The sequence below is a fragment of the Etheostoma cragini genome, chromosome 2 (genome assembly GCF_013103735.1).
Source record: "Etheostoma cragini isolate CJK2018 chromosome 2, CSU_Ecrag_1.0, whole genome shotgun sequence".
Taxonomy (NCBI): domain Eukaryota; kingdom Metazoa; phylum Chordata; class Actinopteri; order Perciformes; family Percidae; genus Etheostoma; species Etheostoma cragini.
The window spans coordinates 22,087,237-22,100,963 of NC_048408.1; the positions used below are offsets into that span (position 1 = coordinate 22,087,237).

General features: G+C 40.5%; 1 protein-coding gene across 1 annotated transcript; it reads right to left on the reverse strand.

The window, feature by feature from the left end:
* Positions 1 to 791: 791 nt before the first annotated feature.
* On the reverse strand, positions 792 to 11,745 carry LOC117958102 (transcription factor AP-4-like). Its single transcript, XM_034894365.1, has 7 exons — positions 11,352 to 11,745; positions 6,242 to 6,407; positions 5,481 to 5,579; positions 3,636 to 3,806; positions 2,389 to 2,535; positions 2,064 to 2,234; positions 792 to 1,914 (listed from the first exon to the last, which is right to left on the reverse strand). Exons 1-7 carry the CDS (start codon positions 11,438 to 11,440, stop codon positions 1,759 to 1,761), a joined length of 999 nt encoding a protein of 332 aa, XP_034750256.1. The 5' UTR covers positions 11,441 to 11,745; the 3' UTR covers positions 792 to 1,758.
* Between the last annotated feature and the right edge of the window lie 1,982 nt (positions 11,746 to 13,727).

Consider the following 13,727-nt stretch of genomic DNA (forward strand, 5'->3'; position numbering starts at 1 on the left):
TTTTCACTATTTGTGGCACCTGATGCACTGAAACCATACTACAGTACAGAATGTGTTTAGTTTTCCAACTAAAGCTGCTGATCTATGTGAGCTCTCTTCCTTGAATTTCTTTTCCAAAGTGATGCTTTTTAGACTCAAGTTTGTTTTTTCCCCCCATTTATGTGATCACATCTCACAATGAGATATCCGTAAGCACACAGCACTCCTCCCTGCTCCCCCTACTCTCTAAGCAATTCCAAGATGTGGAAAAGAACGCAAACGCTTAATAAACGTGATCAAAAGTGTCAAGTTACATGACGGGTTTGGGCCTCGGCTCGCTACTAATCAGCGGAGCACCAGGTTGACAAAACAGCACCTTGCAAGCAGATACTACATTCTTTGATACAAGCATGTTAGGTTTCATATATATATATATATACTGTAGGTGTAATGTACACAACTATCAACGGTGCATAGATAACTTCACCTCATGTATTAATGACACCAACAAATGGACTGAAAATGGAATTGCATAAATGCTGAAAAACTAGTGCATAGTCACTGAAATCAACAAACTAAGACCAGAAGATAGACTGGGAGTCTTTGGAGAAAAACCAGAAGCCTTCATGCAAACAGTGCATGTCAATTTGTTTCAGATTTTCTCATCAGCCAAACTTTGCATATTTTCATATGCAAGGACAAAGTTTGAGTCAGTCAAATTGTCTGAGATTGATTGAGAATTAACACCAGTCACGGAAATGCTGTTCGTTTCTCAGTAATGAACCAACATTTGGTTCATTTTATAAAAATTGTTTAAGTCAGAGGTGCAACAATCACCACCAGCAGATACAAAATGAGCGGGCTGACTTGGGTGGGCTTCAAATTTCAATCAGACTTTCAGAATTCATCTAAAGGCCTCCAGTTCTCAGTGAAAACCTGACTGACCTCCAATTTTAAGTTGTTAATATTAATCTAACAAAATGCTCACCTTCGACATTCAGTAACCCTGACAGAAAGAAAATGTTAAAAACATGAAAAACATTAAAATCAAAAGGACAATCAATGTATATTGTTCAACAGCTTATTTTTAAGGGCTTATTTAGATATCAGAAATACAACCTTCTTTCAAGTAAATCAGACATTTTATTTAACATCCATTATCAAATTAAGTTTGCAATTAAGTTTGAATTTTTCCCTAACTTTTAATTAATTTAAAAATGCTTTTGGTTGTAGTTTTAAGTTGGGTTTCGTGGTGGAAACAAAGAAAAACAAACCAATTAAGACTGGGGAAGAAATACCTCCCTATCCCCTTTCAGAATTAAGAGCTGCTTGCTTATTGTGTCATTACATTCAACTCTCCACTGTACTGGCTTGGTCAATTTGTAGCACAAATAATACTGTCAGCAAGCCATTGACAACAGTTAAGTGTGATACTGTGACTATGTGCAGCACACATAACACACATGGACGGACTGATGCTGATAGCTTTTTACACGTGGAGACCCTCAAGTTTTCAAGTAGCCACAGACCGGCTCTGACATTGAAAACAACCTTACCAGGCCTCCCCTGCACGCTGACCATCCTATGTTTTTAATCTTCAGAGATTTTACAGTACGTGACTGACACAGAGCTTAACCACTGGATTTAGGAGTTTGGATAATGCCAAAGAAAGATTTTTTTTTAGTTTTTAGTTTTTTAAAGTAGTTGCGCTCCTGGAGGGAATCTTACAGTGAGTAGGTATTTTAAGTGTTTGTGTGTGTTTGTGAGTTCATGGGGCGATCAGTTCATTGAGCAGTCTTCGGCCTCCGTGTCGGTGTCTGTGTCTGAGCAGGCAGTATCCATGGCGATGTGGGCAGGGCTGACGATGACTGCTCGTCTCTGCTCCTCCTCTGCGCTTGCTCTCCTCTCCTGTGCACGTTCAATGTGCTGGATGGCCTAAAAGCAGAAGGTAAAAAAAAACACAAAAAAACATTCAGTCCACTAACAAACAATTCTAAGTGTTAAAACAAATAGTTTCACTATGAAATGGTAACTTAGACCTGGCTCCTCAACAATTCTTTACACAAAGTAAAATAAACTCCTACCTGCACAATAGTGTCCAGGTTCTGTCTGGACGTAGACACAGTGCCCGTGTGGACAGATGGGCTCATGGTCACCACAGTGACGTGATGGTGGGGGTGCTGGGTTAGTGTTGGGGCTGGAACGATGACAGTGGGGTGGTGGGTTGGGGCAGGGGGAGTGGGAGGAGCCAGTACCTGCAGGAGAGAGAAAATAGAAACTTACTGTAAATATTGCTACTAATAATAATACCTCACTTCAAAAGGGCATTTGCGCAAATCGCAGCATCTCAAGGTCAGGAAATTGCAACACAGGTGCCTAGTATGTTTTAAGCACGGGTGTGTCACTGACCTGTGGACTGTGTGGTTGTCTGTCAGCGGCATGGATCTGCTGCAGCCGTAACAGCGTCTGGCTCTGGATGAGCGCCTGCTCCTCCTCCACCTGCTGAGTGATTACCTTCAGACGCTCTGGCTGCAGCTGGGTGTCCAGAGATCGCACCTGCACACGAACACACGGACCAACTACATTAAGAACTATTTCAGCAACAATTTAAGGGCAACTCAAAACATATCCAAGACATATCCAATGAATCTAAAGTGTATAATTCACATAAAACAATTGAACTTACATTGATAAATTATAATAAGGTAATATAACGTATAACAACATTTTTTGGGACAGATGAAGTCAGGGATGTGGGAGAGAGAGGGGGATGACGTGCAGCGAAGGGCCGCTGGTGGGAACCAAACCTGCGGCTGCTGTGATAAGGACTGTGCCTCTGTACATGGGGTGCTCGCTCAACCAGGCGCCCCAATTAATAAATAGCATTTACATATTTTAACAAAAGTAGTACAGTCAAGGTCTAATTTGTTGGTGCAAGGTATTTTTTGCACGTTTGTTTTTTTAAATTGGACTCTATTGTGCAGTATTATGTTCATTTTAAAAGTCCTTAAGCAAAATATTACCCAGCTCAATTTTCACCTCTACCCTACTGTTTACATTTCTCTTTCACTACCTGTTTAAGTGTCTGTTTGTCTTCACAAATTCCCTTTGTCTTAACCTCCTGTTCCGGTAGTTCCTGTCAACAGCACCCAGCTCACCTTGTCAAGGTGATTGATGATCCCAAAGAGGACCCAGGTATGGATAGGAAGTTGACATGACTGGTAAAAATTAATAGTTGGTCTGGCTGTTTTGTGACAAGACCATTTTATAGAAGATGTGGACTACTTTCATTTTTATTTTAAGTTAAATGTATTGTTTTTGAGCTTTATGCTTGCAATTTTGGTGAAGTTTTCAAACATAAAAAAATGAATGTGGAAAGCACATGCAGAATTATTTCATGTCGTGGTAGATATGCACTTCTGTGTGACAAGTAGTCCAGGTAGGGCGCACACAGAAACAGGGTCACAACAGCATAGAATACATGGCGTTAAATGCCAGAAAATCAAACAATTACTGTTGTTCAAAGCAAAATCAAATTACTCTAGCGCTACTGATATGAAAACCTTTTAGGAGAAATTCCAACAGGTTAAAGATAAGATAAAAGGCTGGGATGCATGAAGAACCTTTGCAACTGTGGCTCCCTACTTTTATCTCACCTGTTCCTCCAGCTGCATACGAGCCGAGCGTTCCTTGTCCAGTTGCTGTCGCAGCTCTAACATCTCCCTCCTCACCTCCTCGACTTTCTCCTCCTCTAATGTGTCTGGAGACCCGATCCCTTCATCCTTCTCCTCTGCTCGCCTCCTTTTGGGCGATGAGCCGCTAAACTCCTGGAGTGACACACAGACCATGTAATATATATAAAATAGACATTAAATTAAATATAACATGCTTAAACTTAAAGAGTATGTGAATGGGGGTGCTCCAAATCCAAGGCGTTAGTTGGCACAGAGTCTAATTTTTTTCAAAATTAGAAAAAACACATGCCGGTTTGGCAAGAAAACATGGCAGGTGAATCAACATGGTAAGCTAATGAAACATTTTTGACTGAACACAGATTGAGAAAGTACTGGACTGTGTAACTCCCACAAGCTGTCCTAATATGTAGTTCAAGTTACTTTTTGAAATCAACATGAACCACTCTTCACATCAGCATAAATAGGATAAACCTCACAACACTCATTTAACCAGAAAATATGTCCCTTTTAAAGCTGGTTCCACTGTTAATCCGGTTATTTCCTTACAAGTAATGTGGCATTTCCTTTAAAACAAAGTCTGGCGCAGTGCTCAATCCACTTCATTTCAACACTTTCAGCAAACCTCACGGAGAACAACGAAGTCAAAACAGCATTACTGATCTGTTTTAACTGAATATTATCTGGTCCAGCTGAGCTGAGCTATACTACTAAGCCTGTTCCTAATCTTTAGGCTGCCTAATCTATATTCTCGACCTTCCACTTCGGGAATTTCTTCGTTGCTTTCGGAAAATCCGCCGGATTTCACTCATGAAGGCCTGGTATCCGTTACCTTGGGCTTCCTTTATGTTGGCATTTTGAACTCTGGTCGATTTATGAGAACCATGGTTGACCTTTTCTTAGATCTGGGCAGGGTAAATCCAGACAGCTAGCTAGACTCTGTCCAATCTGAGTTATCTGTTGGGCAACAAACAACTTTTGAACGTACAAGGTTGCTAACAATGTTATCTTCACTTCATCGGTTTAACAGACTTTAGCCGTTTAAATAACACACTCGACCGTCGTGTTATTACAGACGCGAACTAACCACGGACAGTTGCCTCGTTTGTGAAATCACAGCAGAGCGTTGTTACAGTTTATGGAGGTGTGCCTGTACAGAATGAATATAAGGAAGCTAGCGCCACACACACACACACACACACACACACACACACACACACACACACACACACACGTTTGGCATTAACATTTTCTCTGGCCTGGTGTGGGTTCCTGTTCCTGGGTGGCAGGTTGCAAAGCCTGTACAATAACAAGAGAAACACTGTAGACATTAAGAGCTCAATCTGAACAAGAAGCCTCATCACAGCATCTAACAGACTACCTGGTCATAGCTGACAGATTCATCACTCCTCCCATCTGCACCACATGTTAACGTTGCCCTAGATAACATGCAACACTCTGGCCCGGCCTAGTGAAGCACAGCGTGCAGAGGACAGAACCACAGACTTTCCTCGAAAAAGGTCTACGTGTCTCAAAACAATTGCTTGTGACAGAGCCGTCACACCACGCATCTTTTTTGCAATCCATGCAATAGAATACATTTAGTAGACAACATTGTTATTTAAGATTCAAGTCTTTGCAGGCTATTTTTATACTGTACTTAAATGGAGGATAAACCTATGGCAGCCTGAGAGCTAGGAAACCATACAGCTTGATATAGTGGACTGTCAGTGGTAATGTAAGGTACATAATACCTGTATAAAATAAGTAACACGCGATTATGAGAAAACCAATGGCACAGGATGTTACCTGGATGAAACGTTTGAGCTGGTTGTTCTGTGCCAGAAGCTGTGTCTTTTCCTGCTCCAAGGCAAAGATGTAGTCCGATGTCTGCTGCAAGATGGCCGCCTGGCAGGGATTGACCAAAGAAAGGGAGTATGAGCACAGTGTGTGGACAAATAATAAATTAACATTCTTACAAAACTGTTGTGCACTGGGATGTTAGAAAAAGTGTTTTCTGCCATAAAATTAATACATGCTTTTATAAAGACCTTAGTGGTCCCCTAATACCATATCTGAAGTCTCTTTCCCAAAAGTCAACCTTGGTGCAGAATTACAGCCACTAGTCAGTCCCACAATGAGCTTTCCTTAGTATTTGCCATGTCTGTGTCTGTAGCTTTTGAGAAAGGGGGGGGCTAGGGGTGCGGCCTGACCAACTGCCAGTTTGCTCGTTTGAAAGCCATGATGTCTCTCTCTCATGGGTGGGCCAAATTCACTGGGCAGTCAAAGCAGAGAAAGGGGAGGTAACCTTGCCCCCTTATGACCTCATAAGGGGAAGATTCCAGAGTGGCCTATCTGAGCTTTCATTTTCTCAAAAGGCAGAGCAGGATACCCAGGGCTCGGTTTACACCTATCCCCATTTCTAGCCACTAGGGGACCATAGGCAGGATGGCGCATGTTAATGTTAAAAAAAAAAAAAACACATAAAAAGTTTTTAAGCCATGGGACCTTTAAAGCTTCATGATACCATGTCATGATCCATGATCACAGGGTGTGAATGTTTTCTGTACCTTGCTGAGTTTCTCTCCATCTGTGTGGGGCAGGAGTGTTTTGAGGGACTGGAAGCCTGCGTTGATGCTCTGCATGCGCCGGCGTTCATTGCTGTTGGCAATCTCCCGGCGGATTCGTCTCTCCTGGTCTTGGGCAGTCTCCGGACTGAGGGGGATGTTGGCCAGGCTGAGGGAGCAAGGTGAGAGGAGAGAGAAAGTCATTATTCTGTCCACAAGGGCTTTGTGTCCAATGAGGAGGCTGTGGTTTCTTACAAACGCCCATTTCATCCTCCTCCTTATTTGGGTTTTGGGTAAAAGGATAGAAGTTTCCCCTTTCAAATTATTTTAACAAGCGGTTATCACAAGCAATGCAACTAAAAGGAAAGGCAAACAACACACACCTCTGAATATGTGAGGTGAATAATTTACCAATTATTCTTGGTAAAATAAATAAACAGCAGCAATACAATGAGCTGATCTCCAACACAGACTCCTTATATCTTTAACCTGGAACCTTTACCATCAGGCTTTACTACATTCCCCAGTCTAGCTGCCTGGAGATCCTCGAGTTTGGCTGAACTCAGTGCCCCCGGGCTCCCACACCACCCCACAAGGTTGGGTGTTGGTAATACCTTTTGTCATATTTACTCAGGGGGAGAAATGCATGAACCATAAAACCTAAAGATAACCAGATGGCAAGAACACCACAAACCTGAATAGCCTGATCTGTGATGTTTACGAAAATTAAAGAGGTCGACACACGGACGCAGCAACTATGGCTCTAAGTAGTCACTTTGCTTAAGTACACATGCTTAGTGTGAGATGTTCAAGAGGGTTTTAAAGAATATACAGAGGGATTGTAATCCCCTGGTGCTGTCTAATGTACAACCATGTGTGTGAAGTGGGGTGAAACAATAAAAGTAGTCTTGTAAACGTCAAAGACCGGCTTCAGTAAATTAGATAGAAAAAATTAGATATGTGCTTGTTACAATATTATGTTATTATTGGATTAACTTAATACATTTAATGCCAACTTCACAGCCATAAATGGAAAGTCAGTGTGGATTTTTGGCCTGAGAAAGGAATGATTTATTTACCAGGTTATGTCACCTGAATTCAATAAAACATTTTATTTTTAATGGTTTAGCATTGTAAGGCGTGTTTGTTTGAAAAAGTATTTGTTGCATGATCACTCTTATGCTATGAAACTTAAAGCCACAAAACAGGATGATAAAAAAAAGTGCATTATGAGGGGTCACAATTAGTTATATATGTATAAGATTATATATAATGTAATATAATATGCCAGTGTTAATGCCAATTGCGTCAGTGATTGTTTCATCCTGATCTGCTTTTGCTAAAGGTTGCTTGAAAGCAGCTGGATTAAAAGGTTTTTTTCTTCTCATGACGGTGATCGGCACATCTGGATGATACCGTCAAATGTGCGTTGGCTGCGTTTCAAAAATACCGAACCAAAGGTGGAGCACAACCCTTTCTCAGTTGCTAGCCGATTTGGAACGTGCAGATTTGTCTTCTCAGCACGTCCATGGATTTATGATGTAACATGTTGCGGCATTTTTATTGTTATAGCTTACATCCATGTGTTGCGCACCCCGCGGCGAAGAGTGTACGGATAAACACTGACGTAAATAGTACCTGTACTGTCACACACAAAGCATTTATTTTGGATGCGACAGTATTCATTTCGGCCTACAAAAAAAATAAAAAGGAGACAGTTACAAGTAAAGGGATTTAATTTATTTAAATATAGCATGTATCCTAAACTAGGTTTGATTATTTCTGCTTCAAACTGTATTTAGTATTCATGTAATACTTCATGCTTTACATGGTTCAGGGATCATTTAATGTCATTGTACAACAAATGTCCCACTAAATTCAGACAGACCTTTGGTGAATTCAGTCCAGTCAGCCAGAGTTATAGACATAAGGTAACTTCTATTACTGTTGGTGCACTGTGATACATTTTTTTACAACACGTGTTTTAAAACACAAAAAATTATATTTATATTATATATATTTTAAAGTTTTTTTTAAATACATTTTCTACTGATCAGTACAGAGTAGTGGTGTATCAGACCACTTCCACGGCATGCATGTGAAGTATAACATACATGTTAAATACAGTTTTACAGTCACTGTGAAACTGCCTACACATGATCAGAGTAAAAACTGGGAGGTAGGGCACAGAGAGACTGTGGCGCAGGTACACGTTTTTGCTTCTGCGTTTAGTTGCAGCTTGAAAAATCAGCCGCTACGAGTTTGGAGTTGAAATAATGAGTTTTAAACGCAGCGCTCGGCAGCAGTTCTGAGCGGTGTGCAATGCCAAGGGTAGCACTTCCTCTGTCACTTCCTGTTCAGCCTAAAGGCTGCTGGAAACGGCTGGAAACTGTCAGACTTGAGAGCAGATTTTTGTCTGCTGCTTGTCCACTTTACACGGGAGTTACAGTTCACCTCAGGCCTATAATTTAAGCTTGGGTTTTCCATATCAACTTTTTCACTCCAGCCTCTTTGACAGTGACATTTTTACCTCACAACAGGCCTTTTTTCTGCAAACATTTTCCTACAATCAGGATATTGCATACTACACAATGTTTCCATAATCACATACTTTAACCATCACTCATCAGTGGACTGCCTCTTAGTCTAAGATGAGTTTCTAGTTAAAGAGTCAGTTGGAGTTTTCATGTTTTTAGGAATTTTCTTACACTAATACATAAAAGTACAAAGAAATAATATTGGAAAAATGTATTTGATGGCCTCTGTTATGTTATATTACATACACCCACACACACACACACATACATATGTGAAAGCGCTGCTACAATGCCACGGCTGCAATGAAAGTGCAGAGAACATAGACTGTTAAAGAAATGGACCAACAGACCCCGTTGTTCTGGATGAAGGCCAGTGAATGATGTTAGAAGCTCTTTTCCGTTGATGGCTGAGCGTTACTGCGCAGACTCCAACTGAGCTTTACGACGTAGATGTGACGTGGGCAGTGTGTCTGAAAGCTTTAAGTCTTCTGGTAGCTGTGCCATGAGAAATCGTTCCCTCAATCATTCCCAATCTTGCAGAGATGGAGAACGTTGGTATATGTAAGGAGATAACATAGGCACAGGAGATAACATTTCTCTACTGTGCGACTGTAAGTTGCGTGGTTTTAACACAATCAATTGCGTATTTTTAGAACAATGTCTGCTGTGGAGCAATAATGTGAGCTACAAGGTAATGGAGCATTTATTACATTAAAAAATTAATTTGCTCTGATTACCGCTTTGCATAGTCTTGGCATTCTCTTGATAAGCTTCAAGAGGTCTTCACCTGAAATGGTTTCTCAACAGTCTTGAAGGAGTTCCCGGAGATGCTCAGCACTTGTTGGCCATTTTGCCTTCACTCTGCGGTCCAGCTTACCCCAAACCATCTTGATTGCGTTCCGAACCGGTGACTGTGAAGGCGCAGCAGTCCATCATTCTCCTTTTGGGTCATATAGCCCTTACAGAGCCTGGAGGTGTGTTTGGGGTCATTATCTTGTTGAAAAATAAATTATGGTCCAACTAAACGCAGACCGGATGGGATAGCATGTTGCTTCAAGATGCTGTGCTAGCCATGCTGGTTCAGTATGCCTTCAATTTTTAGTAAATCCCCAACAGTGTCAGCAGCAAAGCACCCTCACACAATCACACCTCCACGCTTCACGGTGGAAACCGGGCATGTAGAATCCATCCGGTCAACTTTTCGCCGTTGCACAAAAGACACAGCGGTTGGAACCAAAGACCTCAAACTTGGTCTCATCAGACCAAAGCACAGATTTCCACTGGTCTAATGTCCATTCCTTGTGTTTCTTGGCCCAAACAAATCTCTTCTCTTTGTTGCTTCTCCTTAGCAGTGGTTTCCTAGGGTAGTGTGGCTACTTTGAGGGATCCAAAATATAAGATCTATTTAAGATGTACATAATGTACATAATTCCACATGTGTTCATTCATAGTTTTGATGCTTTCAGTGAGAATCTACAATGTAGTCATGAAAATATAGAAAACGCATTAAATGAAAAGGTGTGTCCAAACTTACACATACACACACACAAGAAAGATAACGTTTTTGCACATTAAAGCATGTTAACGTGTTCTATTTGAAACCCATTATACAAGTATGAACCTAAAAATTATAGTATGGGTCCTTTAAAGATAATAGATGAAATCAGCTGTTGTCAGAAGCTGCGGACCTCCAACATGGCCGCCGGAGGGCGCGTCGGGCAGTCTGGACGGTAGCAGCAGTGAAATGTGACTCCGCCAGGAGCAGCTGCAGCAGGCCCCCTGGCATCATCGAGAACAATGCTTTCTACCGTTAGCACTAGCTAAGCTAACAGTTACTCATTGGTCTGCAGCTAAAGGATGCAGATGAATACCCGCAGTTCCACTTATAAGACGACATGTTTCGGTTACACAAGCTAGTACACATGAGTAAAACGAGTCCTTTGAACACAAAATAGTTAGAAACCAGTGCATTGCGAAAGCTAACCAACTTGCCAAGCTAGGCTAATTTTAGCACACGACACGACCATGGCTGCTGCACGGAGCATTATTTAACTACGCACATAGCATAGCCAAACCTCAAAATCACGTAGTTGTATTAAATATACATACACGTACATGATACGAACAAGTTATTCAGGGGGGGGGGGTGGGGGGTCGTAAGAAACGATGTCGTGTAAAACATTATTTTGTGTAGCAGCGAAGCGGCGGGGAACACGTTAACTACCACGTGGTTGGTGTTCAACTGGAAGCAAATGTATCGATTTCATGTCGTTTATTTACATATTTCTGACCCGAATGACTACAAGCATGCCCTTAAGGAAATTACATGTTATAATGTCAGCCAATGTTATAACACCAATTAAACTATCTTCTATTTCTTCACCGCCAGCGTCAGCAGCTGGCCAACAAACGGCTAATTTCTACAACCACGCTCCTGCTGCCAAGATATCGCAGCAAAGCTAACACCTAGCATGCTAACTAAAGTCAGACTGCATCACACACATGCACACACAGCGACACGAGGGATGAATTGCGCAGGTAGTCTTATATCAACAAAGAAATAGCTAGCTACACACCTGCAGAGACCTCCAATAACATCCTTCTCCGTCTTCTTGAAATGCTGTAAGGACGATAGCTTCTCTGTCGGCATCATGAAATATTCCATGCTTTCAAAGCCACCTTCTGTAGTCCGTGTTTTCTGTTTTTTTTTCTTCTTCTTCCTCCACTGCTGTCTTTGTTAAAATATAATTAAGTACGTTTTAGCACAGAGCTCTCGCTGTACTCATCAATGGCGCATATCTAAAATATCGCTTCAAAATCTGGCAATCTGAAAATAAAAGTAAGTTCAAGCTGTGTTGCTTTCCACAGCTGATGGGGTTCCCTCCAATGTGTGTGTGTATGTGTGTGGCTTCTTGCCTCCGCCTACTACGTGTGTGTGTGTGTGTGTGTGTGTGTGTGTTTCTGCTGCCTCCGCCTACTACGTGTGTGTGTGTGTGTTTGTGCGTGTGTGCAGCTGATCTGTGTGAGGCGGGAAACAGCTGGTTGGAATCAGAGCCCGTTTACCGGAATGCAGAACAAACAGACCAGCAAGAGAGTAGCCTAACTGCAGTGCTGCAAATCTGTGTAATAGCATTACGTTTCACAAGAGGAAGAAACTACAACTAACAAACATCAGTGGATTAGATAAATTACAAAAGTGATAATATAAAGCGCATTAGTGTAGGCATGTTGTGTTGTGATCGTATTGTAGGCTATTATTATATTGTAGCCTAATGTAGTAGTATTGTGTTGTGACTCTTTGGTACCTGACTGCGAAAACACCTTCATTTCTCCCATGGGGATTAATTAAATCTATCTATCTATCTATCTATCTATCTATCTATCTATCTATCTATCTATCCATCTATCCATCTATTTATAGGCTAATATGTCTGTTGGACAGTTCACTTAAATTACATATGTTAATGACCCCTTCTGTCACCTTCTGTCATTTTAGCAAATTCAAAAAGAAGACTCTTTTTTCGACAACATGTCAAACAAAGCACTAAGACATCAAACAAATAAAACATATTTCTGTAAGCAGGGTTCAAAATGAACTTTTTTGTCCAAATGAGTAGTGAATGTTCAAATTTTACCAGTTACTTAATTGATTTATTTGTCTGGTAAATGAAGCAAATCTACCAGCCAATTGGATATTTTACCAGCATTGGTAAATGGTGCTAATTTTAAACCCTGTCTTCAAGTAAAATAATATGATACAGTATAACTGTCAAAATTGCTGTTAAATTACTTACATAATAGGCATATATGCTGTACATCACTGAAGAGTGACTTTGAATACACAGTGGTGCTACATTTTTTGTTGTTGATAATTATTAACTAAAAAATTGAATTACCACAGACCATGGGAAAAGCAATCACTCTTTAAAGTTATTTGAATACAGCGTATGTTGAGTCACTCATTCCGTGTATCTTTTCAATAAATGAAATTATCTGACTGTTTGTTAAAACAACCAGTTTAGGGGAACAGCCCTAAAGCTTGGTCTTTTAAAAAAAATACAAAAGTTATAAACTTAAAATTAAATAATCTACAAAAAATATGAAAGATTTCACCTGCTAGGTTGTATAACCATTTACTATGCAGGGAGACACCCCAATGTAAAATGTGATGTATACATAACATATTCAACAGAAATAGCCCAACACAGTACAGCAGGTGGCAGTAATGCACCATAACATTTGTTTCCAGCATACGTGAAAAAAGCAGGCCATTACATCTACATGTAAAATATTACTGTCAAAATGGTAAAACGCTGTAAAAATGTGAACTGTAGCAGTAAAGTTGTTGTCAATAGATGCATAATCATCCGGGGTGTAATAACATTTAATCTTTAATTTTAAATAACTGAAATTAAGAGAATGGATCCAGAATTGAAAATAAAATCCTAATTTTCAGTTTTCCCTGAATTATCAAAACTCCTTATTTATCAAATCATGTTTATTCACTGTGAATGAAGAGACTCAACCACTAATGCCAAGTTATTTACATCAACATTTATAAACAAATCTGAGTGTTAAATCTGCAAGACAAGATTTGTCACTCAGACTACAGATGTGAATCCAAGAATGGCTTGGAGAATCAAAGCAGGCGGCATGAATAAACCACTTTCTCTGTTTAGCATGTGGTAATGTGCATGCGGTCACAGCAACCTTACTGTATTGCACGCATTTTACAATCTCAATCTGTATTTCAAACATTCTCTCATAGTCTTGATTTCCTCAAATATGCCTTAAGTCCAAAGGGGAGTGGTACTGTACATAACCAACAAGCCTGAAGTCGTGTTTCTTAGGTTTTAATTTTTCCATGCAATAAAAGTTTACAGTGGGTACGGAAAGTATTCAGACCCCTTTAAATTTTTCACTCTTTGTTTCATTGCAGCCTTTTTCCAAAA